The 11,912-nt window shown below is 36.5% G+C and overlaps 2 protein-coding genes across 10 annotated transcripts in view; one reads left to right on the top strand and one right to left on the bottom strand.

The window, feature by feature from the left end:
* Positions 1–6: 6 nt before the first annotated feature.
* On the top strand, positions 7–4,650 carry LOC107691670 (protein eva-1 homolog C-like). 3 transcript variants are annotated; one of them, XM_016490417.1, is made up of 8 exons: positions 7–213; positions 773–969; positions 1,201–1,324; positions 1,413–1,562; positions 1,985–2,128; positions 2,615–2,692; positions 2,818–2,904; positions 3,582–4,650. In XM_016490417.1, exons 1-8 carry the CDS (start codon positions 99–101, stop codon positions 4,001–4,003), a joined length of 1,317 nt encoding a protein of 438 aa, XP_016345903.1. In that variant the 5' UTR covers positions 7–98; the 3' UTR covers positions 4,004–4,650. The 3 variants fall into 3 exon arrangements, with proteins under 3 accessions (XP_016345903.1, XP_016345906.1, XP_016345905.1); XM_016490420.1 differs by having other exon boundaries at positions 110–213; positions 889–969; XM_016490419.1 differs by lacking the exon at positions 7–213 and adding an exon at positions 378–383.
* Positions 4,651–4,689: 39 nt separating this feature from the next.
* Positions 4,690–11,912, bottom strand: part of LOC107691672 (UPF0769 protein C21orf59 homolog) — a 16,571-nt gene continuing 9,348 nt past the window's right edge. The window contains exons 1-9 of one of the 7 annotated variants that reach the window (XM_016490422.1): positions 7,487–7,518; positions 7,301–7,373; positions 7,034–7,214; positions 6,641–6,808; positions 6,496–6,563; positions 6,236–6,394; positions 5,683–5,814; positions 5,431–5,526; positions 4,690–5,236 (exon numbers count right to left, since the gene is read on the bottom strand). In XM_016490422.1, the coding sequence (XP_016345908.1) occupies positions 5,126–5,236; positions 5,431–5,526; positions 5,683–5,814; positions 6,236–6,394; positions 6,496–6,563; positions 6,641–6,808; positions 7,034–7,214; positions 7,301–7,321 (936 nt within the window). In that variant the 5' untranslated portion in view covers positions 7,322–7,373; positions 7,487–7,518 and the 3' untranslated portion in view covers positions 4,690–5,125. Of the gene's footprint in view, positions 5,237–5,430; positions 5,527–5,682; positions 5,815–6,235; positions 6,395–6,495; positions 6,564–6,640; positions 6,809–7,033; positions 7,215–7,300; positions 7,374–7,486; positions 7,561–9,452; positions 9,520–9,905; positions 9,990–11,912 lie in introns of those variants that run through there. The other 6 variants (XM_016490426.1, XM_016490427.1, XM_016490424.1 and 3 more) reach the window with 6 other exon arrangements.

Raw genomic sequence — 11,912 nt, 5'->3', positions numbered from 1 at the left:
GAGAGAGAGAGAGAGAGACGGGAGTTCCTGACAGCGTTTCTCCAGCACGCGTTTGAATGCACGCGGCTTTGATGCAGAAATAATTGAAGGATTTGAACATGATCTCAGCGCAGCACCTGAGAAGCTGCCGGCCACCTGTGCTATGTGTTCAGATACTTTACAGTGTTCTCATACTGTGGACCAAAGAAATGGATGGACTCTCCGATTTCTCAAGTGAGTCAATAATGTAATGATGATTAACAATAAGTGCTAATGTTATGGTTGCAATATTCACTAAAGGCACAGTATTTAAAAAGCATATTTTAAAAAGTATATTCATTTCTGTAACATTTTGTTGAATTGTGTCATCAATAAAAAACAAATACATAAACTTACATGTATGGGTAAGTGACAAATGTTTGTTTTCATGATGGTCTGATACATTTAAAAAAAAAATGTTTACAATAATAATTGAGATTTAATGGCTCTAAAAATGTAACAAGTAAAAAGCATCCAAATAATTGATTAAAGCAGCGTAATTGTATGCATGTATGTGTACATATATATATATATACACACACACTTTTGTAAGTACACTTTTTTGATGTTAAGACCTACAAAAGTCAAAAACTAGTTAATTGTAGAAGAGGTGTATTCTAATTATATTTGGCATTACTTCTGAATTTGCATTTCTTGATGTATTTTTTAATTACATTAAAAATGAATCAGATTGCATTTCTTAATGTATTTTGAAGAACTTATCGTAGATCCAACCTCCCCACCTTTTCGTTAGATTATCTGTTTAGGATCATCAACAGTCAATCAGTTAAAGCCTGTGATGGAGATCTCCTGCTCCTCAGGTGTCCACGACACTCCACCATAACTATTCAGTCTGCATTTTATGGACAGAGTGCAGCCCTTCCCGGGATCGTGCCAGGAATGAGATGCCAATGGCGTAATCACAGCTGTTCTGCTACCACAGCACTGCAGGTGAGTAGCCTGTGCTTTGCTTTCGGACAAAAAAACAGACCTTTCATTTTACATGCACTAAACGCCAACTTAATAAAGCCATTTAGTACCTGTTAAATAGTCCCATGGTGAAAACAGGACTCTGTTCTTATTCACTTCTGGCTCAGAAAAAAATGTGTGTTTTCCAGAATCATTTCCCCTGCCTTTTGTATAATGCGCATTCTATGGTCTTTGATTATTCCTCTCTGTTAGAAAGTGCTCTCTGAATGCCAGGGTCATAGAAATTGCCAGTTTCTGGTCAATCATCAAGTCTTTGGCATAGATCCTTGTCCTGGAACCCCTAAATACCTCCATGTATCATACAGGTGTAAACCTAGTAAGTACTTCCTTCTTTAAAGCCTTAATTGATCATTTCTTCTTCAAATATTTACTTCTCTACATCAGTAAAGATATTTGTCTTACAGCAGAGCACAAGAAGAGAGTAACATGTGAGGGAGATCAACTTTTGCTGCACTGCAAATATACAAAAGTGCTGAATATCTACTCTGCTGTTTATGGCAGACAGTTGGAGGGGGAAGATTTGTGCCCATCAGAGGAACAACCTCCACCATTTGGTACGTTTTTTGGGGGTTTAAGTAAGATTTATACTTAATATTATATTGATTTAATGGGACAGTTAGGCCCTTTGCAGTTAGACAATTTGCTGTTAAATTAGTATAAAAAAAAAAGTTACATTTGAGTGGTTTAATTCTGATAATTAGGTTTATCAGTGGTTATTAAATGTGTTGCAGGTTTGTTCTGAGAAAACAAAAAGTAAAATGCATAATTTAAATATTGTATTGAGCTATAAAATGATGCATAGTTAGGATAAATAGGCAAATTTTTTATGAATTTCATTAAGTTATTATGATTAAAAGGTATTAATACATTTGTATATGGTTGAATCTATTGTAATATTCATAAAAAATGTTTGATTTTGAGAACATTTTATTTTTTATAAGACATTTTAAATATTTTTTTCTCTTCATTATTGCAGAATGTATTTTTCACGGAGCTGTTGATGTGGTATCCAACATCTGCTATGGAAAACAGAGGTGTTTGTTTACCATAGATGAGGCACATTTCAAAAACCCCTGCCCTCCTGGAACAAAAAAGTATATCACTGTCCTCTATGCATGCGGTATGAATGCTCTCATATCCATCGAAATCTTCCCAAAGCAAATGTTTGAATGCGTTTTTTAAATGTCTTGAATTTTCTGAACACAGTTACAGTATGGCGTGCCATCTTCACGACGTGGCAGATCTTTAATCAGTTTGAGATTTTAAATCATTGATTGAAAGTGTGGGAAAAGACTAACATGTGGCCTTTGTCTCATCTCAGATTGTTGATTTACCTGTCTGTTTTCTTCCCGTCTCATAAATTACAATGAAGACAAAAGTTGTTTGGGAATAAAAATAGGGAATGAGCCTGGCATTTGTAGGCCTCAGGGCTTCCTTTAAAACTTCCTGTAATCGCTTTGAATTCCAGGCTTTTGTTACTGATTGGAGGGCAGGATCAGTTCACAGGAAAAATAAAGATTACTCATCAGATTTGCATTGAAAGATCCTGGGAGATACCACCCGAGAGTTGGAAGATGTTAACTCTTTGTACTGTGCCTTTTTTAAGTTCCAGAAAGTTTACTCAAGGAGGCTGATCCCAGCAGTTTCCAAACTACCTCAGTTCCTAACCAGAGCACAAAAGAAGGTGACAGTACACAATACAATGTACTTTATATACATATACAGTACACCATACCGTTTACTTTATATAGAACATCTGTGCAGTTGAGGTAAATAAACTGTTAAATTATTTTTTATCGTTATTCATAGGGGAACACCCAGTTATCAGAAGTTCAAAGTTTCCAGAGAACAGGATTATTGTCAGCAATTCTTTAATGGCATATGGCTACATTACAGGTAAACTGAAATATTTTAAATGTCTTAAACATAAACATGCCTGGATTCTTTTTTTTCTTCTTTTCTTTATGAGCCCAGTCAACATAAAGCAGCCCAAATGGAGGAATATATTTAAAAATATAGTGGTATATATAAAATATTTTATATAACTAAATGAGAATGCTAGCATTATTTACTCAACTTCAAGTAATTTCAAACCTGTTTTTATTTTGCCCATGCAATATTTTACCCATGCAATACAAAAAGAGAATTTTAAGAATCTTCATGTATTATTTTTATATTTTATTTTAAGCCCGACATAGTCAATTAGAATTACTTTTATGTGGAAAAAATCCTCAAAATTCTCCTTGTGTGTTCCACTGAAAAATAACTGCATATCACTGTAAAAATAACTTTTCAAAGTTGTTAATAAAACAAACATTACTGGTACATTTTACAAGAAAATACATTTCAGTCTACTTCAAAATTTCACATTAAATTAGATGTGTTACTTGCTGTTTCTTTGCAATTGTGAAATTTACTAGCAATTTTAATAAAATAGGAATAAAAATAGTTTCAAAATTTAATCCAACACTAACTTTGTGTAGGCATTTAGAACGACATGAGGGTAATGAAATAATGTTTTACTATTCTTAACAAGTACTCACAAGTCACAAGGACTTTTCTCTTTCTCTCAGAGCATCCAGAGATGGCAGGACTGCTTTTCACATCAAGTGTTTGTGTGGGACTTCTGATTGTTCTAATAGCTGTTTCAACACAGCTAACCTGCAGTAGACATCTAAATACAACTAGAACATTCAGGAAGAAGAGTAGAACAACTAATCTGGAAGAGGAGGAGCCAATGAACCAGGATAATGATGAAGAGGAGGAAGATGAGGATGAGAAAAGGTCACTAATGGACAGCTCTAACCTGTCAGAGGTTGGCAGGAAGGTGTATTGCTGGGAAGATGTGACATACACCACAGAGGCAGCAGAGCTGATGGAGAGGATTGAGCGCAGAGAGCTTGTGATTCAGGAGATCAGGATGAACGCATACCTCAATGGAAACACATGCATCCTGCATTCATACATGCCAACTATTACGCAGAATGTGCAGTAGCTGTAGTTTCAACCAAAAGGAGTGAGCATTTTGAATATTTTCTGTTACCAAAACACTGAAATTAAAGGTGAAGTGTGTAATTTCTGTATCACAACTGTCTTCAGACAGGTTTCCAGAGCACTCCCCTCATCTGCTATTGGTCTGCCACATAAATGGCCCGCCCCTAACTCTCACACTATTGGTTAAGCTAATTTTGCTGTTGTCTGGCAGCTCAAACAAACATACCGATATTTTGATAACATCACAGATTCACTGTGCTACACTTTTTGAGTGAAATCAACCTACAAGTGTCATAATAAGTCATGAAAGATGTATTTTAACCTTAACAAATTACAGACACCACCTTTAAAGATTGTCAGGTAAAAAAAAAAAAAACTGATCTGGCACAGTGAGGACATAACACAGAACAAGCAATACCTGATGTGTTTTTTACTGCCAAAGCAGGGCAAAAGTTATTATTCTGTTCTAAAATTCTTCTATTCAGTTAATAAAGTAGCTGTTGTATTACATTTTACACAAAGTAAAGCCATGTAAAGAGAAAAGTATTTTATAAATTATTGCTCTATTCAACACTGGATGAATAATGTATGTGGTTTTGAAAGTCAATACAAATTAAGAAGACTGGTAAAATATTTGTAATTAAAATGTATTATATTTAAAGGTGGAATCATAAAATGAAAATAAAATGAACACAGATTGTTCTTTTATTGCACAACATCACACTCAACTTTCCCAGTGAAACCACACCTCCCGATACTATAACCTCTCTTTTGCCTTAAGGATACCAAAATGTTCTGTAATTCCTTCTCAATGCTCTCCAAATGAACTCTGTGGTGCGATCCTTAGAGCTGCACGGCAACATCCTGTCTTTAAACGGCATCAAGTTTCAATTGACTAACTGCCAGAGGCACAGACAAAAAGAGGAAAGGTGTTGCATCCTTCTGCCAATTAATCAGAACAGAGAAATTTGATGTCTCTTGCTTTGCATTAACACATTTACAGTCTCATAAATACCTTTCATATGTAATGAAGGCACCAAATTGCATAAAAAGAGCAGCAGTAGAGTCTAGAGATCGCTGATTTGCCAAATGGAAAGTAACAGCTGTGATTTTCTCTGTTCATCTATCTTGGGCCCCATTTGATATTTGTGAGTCCCTGGAACTGTCTTTTTAGAGCTTGTCTGTCTGACCAATCGGACTGAAGATACGAGTCATCATCTCCCTCTTTTAGTTTCTATAAACAAGAACAAAACAGACCAAACAATGATAAATGCTCTAAAATAACAAATATAATTAGACGTATGTTATAATTAATTAATTACACCTATATATATATGTGTGTGTGTGTGTGTAGAGAGAGAGAGTGTGTGTACAACATACAATAAGGATATAAAATTAAATCAAAAGAGTTAATTAGAGACCACTCACTTTTAGTTCTTCCTGCCTCTTGTAATAGTTCAGCATCATCTTTTTTTGTTCTTCTTCACTCACTAGTGGTTCTCGCGCTGGTGCACCCTGGCCTCTCTAAAATGAATGTGCAAACAATGGTGATCAGTTTTTATTTCATTAGGTCAAAACATCTATATGGAAATTCATGGCCAAATGAAATTCTTTGAAGATAAGTTTAAACACCAGATTAAGGTCAAAAAACTAAAACTGAAATTCACACCAAACACTTACTTTCTGAATTTTCACAATAATTTTTGTTTTCTCATTTTTCCCAACATAATCCTGCAGCTTTTTGCCCCTCTGCAGTTCTTTAGACGCCCACCACAGTTGAGCCTCTTCTTCTGGGATCACCTGTAATGAGGCCTGCAGAGGAGAGCCTTCATATCAGTATTACAGCCTTTGTTATGTTCATCAAACAAATAAAGAAAATTATATTGGTCTGTTTTATTAAACAATGTGCATGTAGTTGCTTAAAGGGATATTCCACCTAAAAATGAAAATTCTGTCATCATTTCCTCAGCCTCATGTTGTTTCTTCTGCAGAACACAAAAGAAGATATTTAGAAGAATGTTGGGAACCAAATAATATCGGAGCCCATAGACTTCCATTGTATGAACAGAAAAAAAAAGGGAGAAACATTTCTTAAAATATCTTCTTCTTCTTTGTTACACACAAGACAGGAGGTCATACAGGTTAGGAACAACATGAGGGTGACTAAACGATGACAGAATTTTAATTTTGAGTGGACTAATTCTTTAAGAAAGGCAGAAAAGATTTCAGTTACCTGTGTTCCAGTAAGATCCTCTTGATTTTCAAACTCCTTCCTTATTGGATCATGTGGAGGCAGCCCCATTGGGTAAACTATCATCACAGCTCCTCGCAACTGATCCAAAGCCTCTTTGACCATATCCATGGTAACACAGACATTCGCTTGCACTTGTTTCTTTAGAGTAAATAAATACATATAAGTTATCACAAAACAAATCAAAAGGCTAACAACATTTTGAGGTTTAAAAGTATTCTATATTAGAATTAGCTTCATACTTTTGAGATTAAAGATTTGGCTTCCTCCACTGTTTTCCTTAAAACTTCTTTCATCTTCTCGTTTGGAGCTAAATGGAAAGTAAGAGTTTAGTTAAATCAATTAATTGGGCACTTCAAATGTAAACTTTAAATGTGACAGGGCTACCATGTCCATTTCGACGTCCGAGCTCATCCTTCTTAAACTCAGCACCACCGCTGGGAATACAGCGGTCTTCCCATTCATCCTTTAGTTTGAGCTCCATGATCTGATCATCGGTCAGGCCTTGCATATTCAGTGGAAGAGAGATGCCATGATCTGCCAGCTCTGGAATTTCTATGGAGACATAAAAATGATTCCATGTTTTAATGCTATAATATGCGATCAAACGTTTCACACGTGTTTTAGAAATGGACTTTAGTTAATGTATCTGACACTTACACAATACATGCATTATAGGGAATTAATTCGTCTGTCAATAACATAAACTAGCTGAACCCAAAGAATGTGATGCATTTTTACTATTTTACATCTTAAGCGTAAATAACATGATTGTCATACCAGAGCAGATCCTGTCCACTTTTAATCTCCCATTATAAATGGCGCAGACCTGCTGGGTCAGTGTCTCTATCGAGACATCCACTGTAGTACTGAAGAGAATCTGACTCTCATCTCCTCGTTTGACGTGCAGCTGAACCATCTCCCACTTTCTGAATTTGTCCTGTGCAGGAATGTAATAAATCTGAGATTTGAAGATAAAGTAGACATATAACCACTGGACAACAACGACAACAACAACAACATATAAGTGTTGAGGAAACGCCTCACTGTGTTTGCGTTTGTTGCCATGACACCCACAACACCGCGCTGCAAGAATATTCTAGCATGCTGTTCTAGCAGGCTGCATAATATATGAGTTTAAGGAGGTAACGTCGTGAAATTAATAAAACATGCAATAGGCAGAATTAAAACAAAACAAAAATAATTTCCACTAATTATCCAAATTATACTTACTCTTGATTCAGTAAACTAACAGGAACGCGGATAGAGCAGCAACAGTAGTGATACTATTTCCACCGGAAGTGGCGTATTCAAAATAAAAGCCCCTTCAAGCGCTGTCTAAAATAATGTGAACTTATTCTTCACTCTTTTCTAGTTTACTACAAAGTAATTTAACCTAATTAATTTAACACGATAGTTAGCTTTCATTATGCACACAGACGGATACGCACTCAATGATATCAAATACATACATGATAAATATTACATAAAAGATGTACAGATCAAGTTACTCACTGGCTACTGGTTAAGGATTAATCGCCACTTATAAATCATTGCATGTAATAACATCTGCAAAACCAAAACGACTAGACGCGCACAAAATTTTGCTGCTTTTTAATCTCATCAAAACAGAAAGTCAGTATCGTCGCATTCAAATGATCCAGACAGTCAACACAATACAAATATATATATATTTGCTTTTTCCAATATTACTGGCACGAAAAACTATCGGAGTCTATCTTTAGATGGCAGAAGTTATTTAAAGCGAGTGAAGACAAAGAAAAAACACAAGTACTTGCGCCGCGCTAACACACTAATGTATACTACAGGGAGCCGTGCTCAGGATTGGTGGATAGAGGAAGTACTCCTCGCTGCAGACTGTAGCGCGGTGACGTCACGTACGTACGTCACGTAAGGTATGTCTATAACGCACATGCGCGCCGTACGTACTGGCGTTACTGCATATGTACAGGTTCATTAACTTCCGGATGTATGGTGGATTCGAGAATCGGTGGCAGTAAGTCAAAGAACATTAACTTACTTACGTTTTCTTAAAAACAATGTGTGTTTGTGTTAACGGCTTTTAATTGCAAGGATGCTTTGGTCATAATCATAGATTGCAAATGTGTGCGATTTCAGACATTTATGACATGTTTTATGATATGTGTTAGTATTCGAAGTGACAGGGATTCTGCTGCTGGTCTTTAAGGGGTCTTTAAAAGTCTTATTTTGCCTAAAATGAGCCTTTAAAGATGTCTTAAAATAGAGCAGAAAGACTTATATTAATAAAGTAGGCTAATGACACTGATTGTTGCATGCGTTGCAAACAATGTTTCTCATATTTGTCATCTTTTTCATTAACTAACATTATCAAATATTAATAGATACTGTAACAAATGTATTGCTCATTGTTAGTTCATGTTAATTAATACATTTACTAATATTAACCATTGACACCTTATTGTAAAGCGTTACCTCTTAAATGTACCTTCATGTGACTGGCAGAAATCCTTTAAATGTGAGATATAGAAACCTTTACTTGACTGTAAATGTGCTTTTGTTTAGATGCATGCTACTGTCCTCAGAGAGTTTTTCACTTCCAGCCTTCATGGACAATTATATATCACTTATAAATGATTAAATACAAAATCAATAGTAGTTAAGATTTATGTGGTTTGGAATTGGTAAAAAAGTGATTGAAAAAAAAAAAAAGACTAGAAAATCAACTTGCCTAATAATTATGCACACAGCATAGTTGATGGTAATGTTAATTATAATTTAAATCTCTTAGGTACTTTACAGACAAAGCAAATAACAAGATGATACATGATTAAAATCCTAGATATGTGCTGTACTACATTTTACTTTTTTTTTTCTTCTTTTTTTCACCTTAGCGTTTTTTTTAATACTTATACATTTTATCAGAGTATTCTGTTAAGTATGCGCATGCGTTTTAATGACGTGTTACGTCACCACGCAATGCAAATTACACACGCATGCGCTGTCACCACGTTAATGCGCATGCGTGTTATAGACATACCTTACGTCACTTTGCGCATGCGCGGTAAACACATACGTGACGTAGATACGTGATGTCACCGCGCTACAGTCTGCAGCGAGGGGTGTCTCGGATAGAGGGACAAGGGAGTGTGTCGCAGCAGGAAAATTCACGTGTAGGTCAACCTGGGACTTTATTTACCTCCTCACAGCCAGCTAATCTAGAGCAGTGTGACGAGCTTTTATCTTCACGAAAGGCATAAAGGGTTTCTTCACCTCTGTTTTTAAACAGGAGAGCTGAAACGCAACCATTGCGTCCCGGCTTTTGTCAGCAAACTTTGGACACTTGTAGAGGCTCCGTCAACGAACGACCTGATCTGCTGGAGCCAAGTGAGTATTTTATGCAAAATGCAGATTTAATCTTTTAACCTCTATTCATATGAGGTAATTAATATCTAATAGTTCTTTTTTTTATTACGTGTATTACTTGTCCTGAGTACAAACAGTACAAACAACAACCAGTCCAACAATATTAACTCTTCAGAATAATAAACTCCACAATAATAAACTCTTCAGAATTTCTTATAACACATTAAACATTACTTAGTTTATCTGCTGGGAAGATGTTTATCCTCAAATGCCATATTAGTAATACCTTTTAATGCGCTGTCTGACCCATTTTACAAAACAGATCCACGTGTATTACGCTGATGCAGGTGGAGGCAGCTCGCTATTGGTCACTGTCCGTCCAGTCGCTGCTTATTATATTATTAGAAAGTACCTAAAGTTGTCTGCAACAGCGCGCTCTGAACCTACGCGTCATTTGACAGAATGACGTGGAACAGAACGTTGCGCTTCCGACCTGAAAATAGAACGATTGTCATAAACATCCAGGAAAAAAAACTCTTGTCAAGTAAAATCTCATTCTCATTATCTTAAAGCTGATTATGTCCATTTGAGTTAAATACTTTTGTGTTCAATTAGAATAATGCAAAGTAGTGAATTGAACACTATAAATTGTGATATGGATTTACATTTATTTGCCCTGACGTTGATGTTTGATTAAGACGACTCCTCCTAGTGGTAAAGATTATATTTCATAAAACCACCATAATAATTATTAATAATTACATTAATATATTATGTTGAATAATTCATATCTAACACGACTCCTCCTAGTGGTAAAGATTATATTTCATACAACCACCATAATAATTATTAATAATTACATTCATATATTATGTTGAATAATTCATATCTATCTATCTATCTGTCTGTCTGTCTGTCTGCTTACTAATCTTATACTATTTTTTTCTTCAAGCAGGCATTTGTAACAAAAATTCAGATTGTGAGCTTTTAGTTTTATAAAAATAAAACATGAACTATGTAAAACATATTTAACGTTAAAAGAGGTAAAGTGTAAAAGTAGTAAACGCAGGAAGCAAATTCTAGTGATTCTAGAAACCTGCAGTGATAGGTGCAAGTGCTCTTTAAGTACAAAATAGTGTTTCCTGCCAGACCAGAATGCGCTTTTCTTTAGAAACAGTTTGACATATATCAGGTGATGTAAGTCAAACCACATCTTCCTGTTTCCTCTCTATTAGGATGGCTGCAGTTTTCTTGTCCAGGATGAGCAGCGGTTCAGCAAGGAAGTCCTGCCCCTTTAACCTTCAACATGACCAGCTTTGTGCGCCAGCTCAACATGTGTACGTGTTCAGCCAATGATAAGATATACAGCATATAGACAGGGCCATCCCTAACTGACGCGGGGCCCGGTGCGAGGTAGGGAGCGGGGGCCCCCTCGGTCCGCGTTCAGGTTAGGGGGGTGTGGTGCTGAGCTTCGCCCTTGGTCAGTTGGGGGGTGGTCAAGCGCGGGGCCCGGTGCGACCGCACCAGTAGCACCCCCCTAAGGACGGCACTGCATATAGATATAGAGCATCATTTTCTAATTCTCCTGTGTCTGACTTCCACATACAGATGGCTTCCATAAAGTAGTACATATGGACGCTGTCTTGTCTAAAGCGGATGGGCAGGTTAATTGTGTCGAGTTTCAGCACGAGAACTTCCGGAAAGCTCAGCCTCATCTGTTAGGCCTCATCCGCAGGAAGGTGAAGCTGATAAACGGAATCATGCAGTGCTTGTGTAGCACTGAAAGAGCATTGATATCTGCAAAGTACAGTTGCTAACCCTCACATTCTCTCACGTTGAGATGTGTGCGTAAATAAATATTGGTTGTATATGTGGTGTATATGTGATTTCATGACTAGGTTTCAGTTAGCCGTGGAGTTGAAGAGGGAGGGCAGGTGTCTCAGGTACTCATTCAGGTTAGTCATGTCAGAGGCTGGCAAGACTCCTCAGACCCATGGCTTTGTGCAGGTGAGCCTTTCTCCTTGAAAAGTACAGTATTCATTAGAGTAAAACTAAACTTCAGCCTCGTTTATACACTTAAGAGTGGACGTCAGTGGAACTGAAAAGTCAGTAGGTACTTATTAAAGGGGTCATATGATGCTATTTTAAAGATCATTATTTTGTGTATTTGGTGTAACAGAATATGTTGACATGCTTTAATGTTCAAAAAACGCATTATTTTTCAAATACTGTACATTATTGTAGGTCCTCTATGCCCCGCCTCTCTCAAACACGTCGTTTTCAACAAAGCCCC

This window comes from Sinocyclocheilus anshuiensis, unplaced genomic scaffold (genome assembly GCF_001515605.1).
Source record: "Sinocyclocheilus anshuiensis isolate Anshui unplaced genomic scaffold, SAMN03320099.WGS_v1.1 scaffold186, whole genome shotgun sequence".
Classification (NCBI taxonomy): Eukaryota; Metazoa; Chordata; class Actinopteri; order Cypriniformes; family Cyprinidae; genus Sinocyclocheilus; species Sinocyclocheilus anshuiensis.
The sequence above is the reverse complement of the archived record's forward strand: the minus strand, read 5'-3'. Positions and strand labels throughout refer to the sequence as shown.

Excerpts from the sequence above, each read along its gene's own strand:
- LOC107691670 (XM_016490417.1), top strand. The coding sequence starts at position 99 with ATGATCTCAGCGCAGCACCTGAGAAGCTGCCGGCCACCTGTGCTATGT. Across the intron at positions 2,129-2,614 it reads CACTGTCCTCTATGCATGCG|TTCCAGAAAGTTTACTCAAG; the intron begins GTATGAATGCTC and ends GCCTTTTTTAAG. Across the intron at positions 2,693-2,817 it reads TAACCAGAGCACAAAAGAAG|GGGAACACCCAGTTATCAGA; the intron begins GTGACAGTACAC and ends CGTTATTCATAG.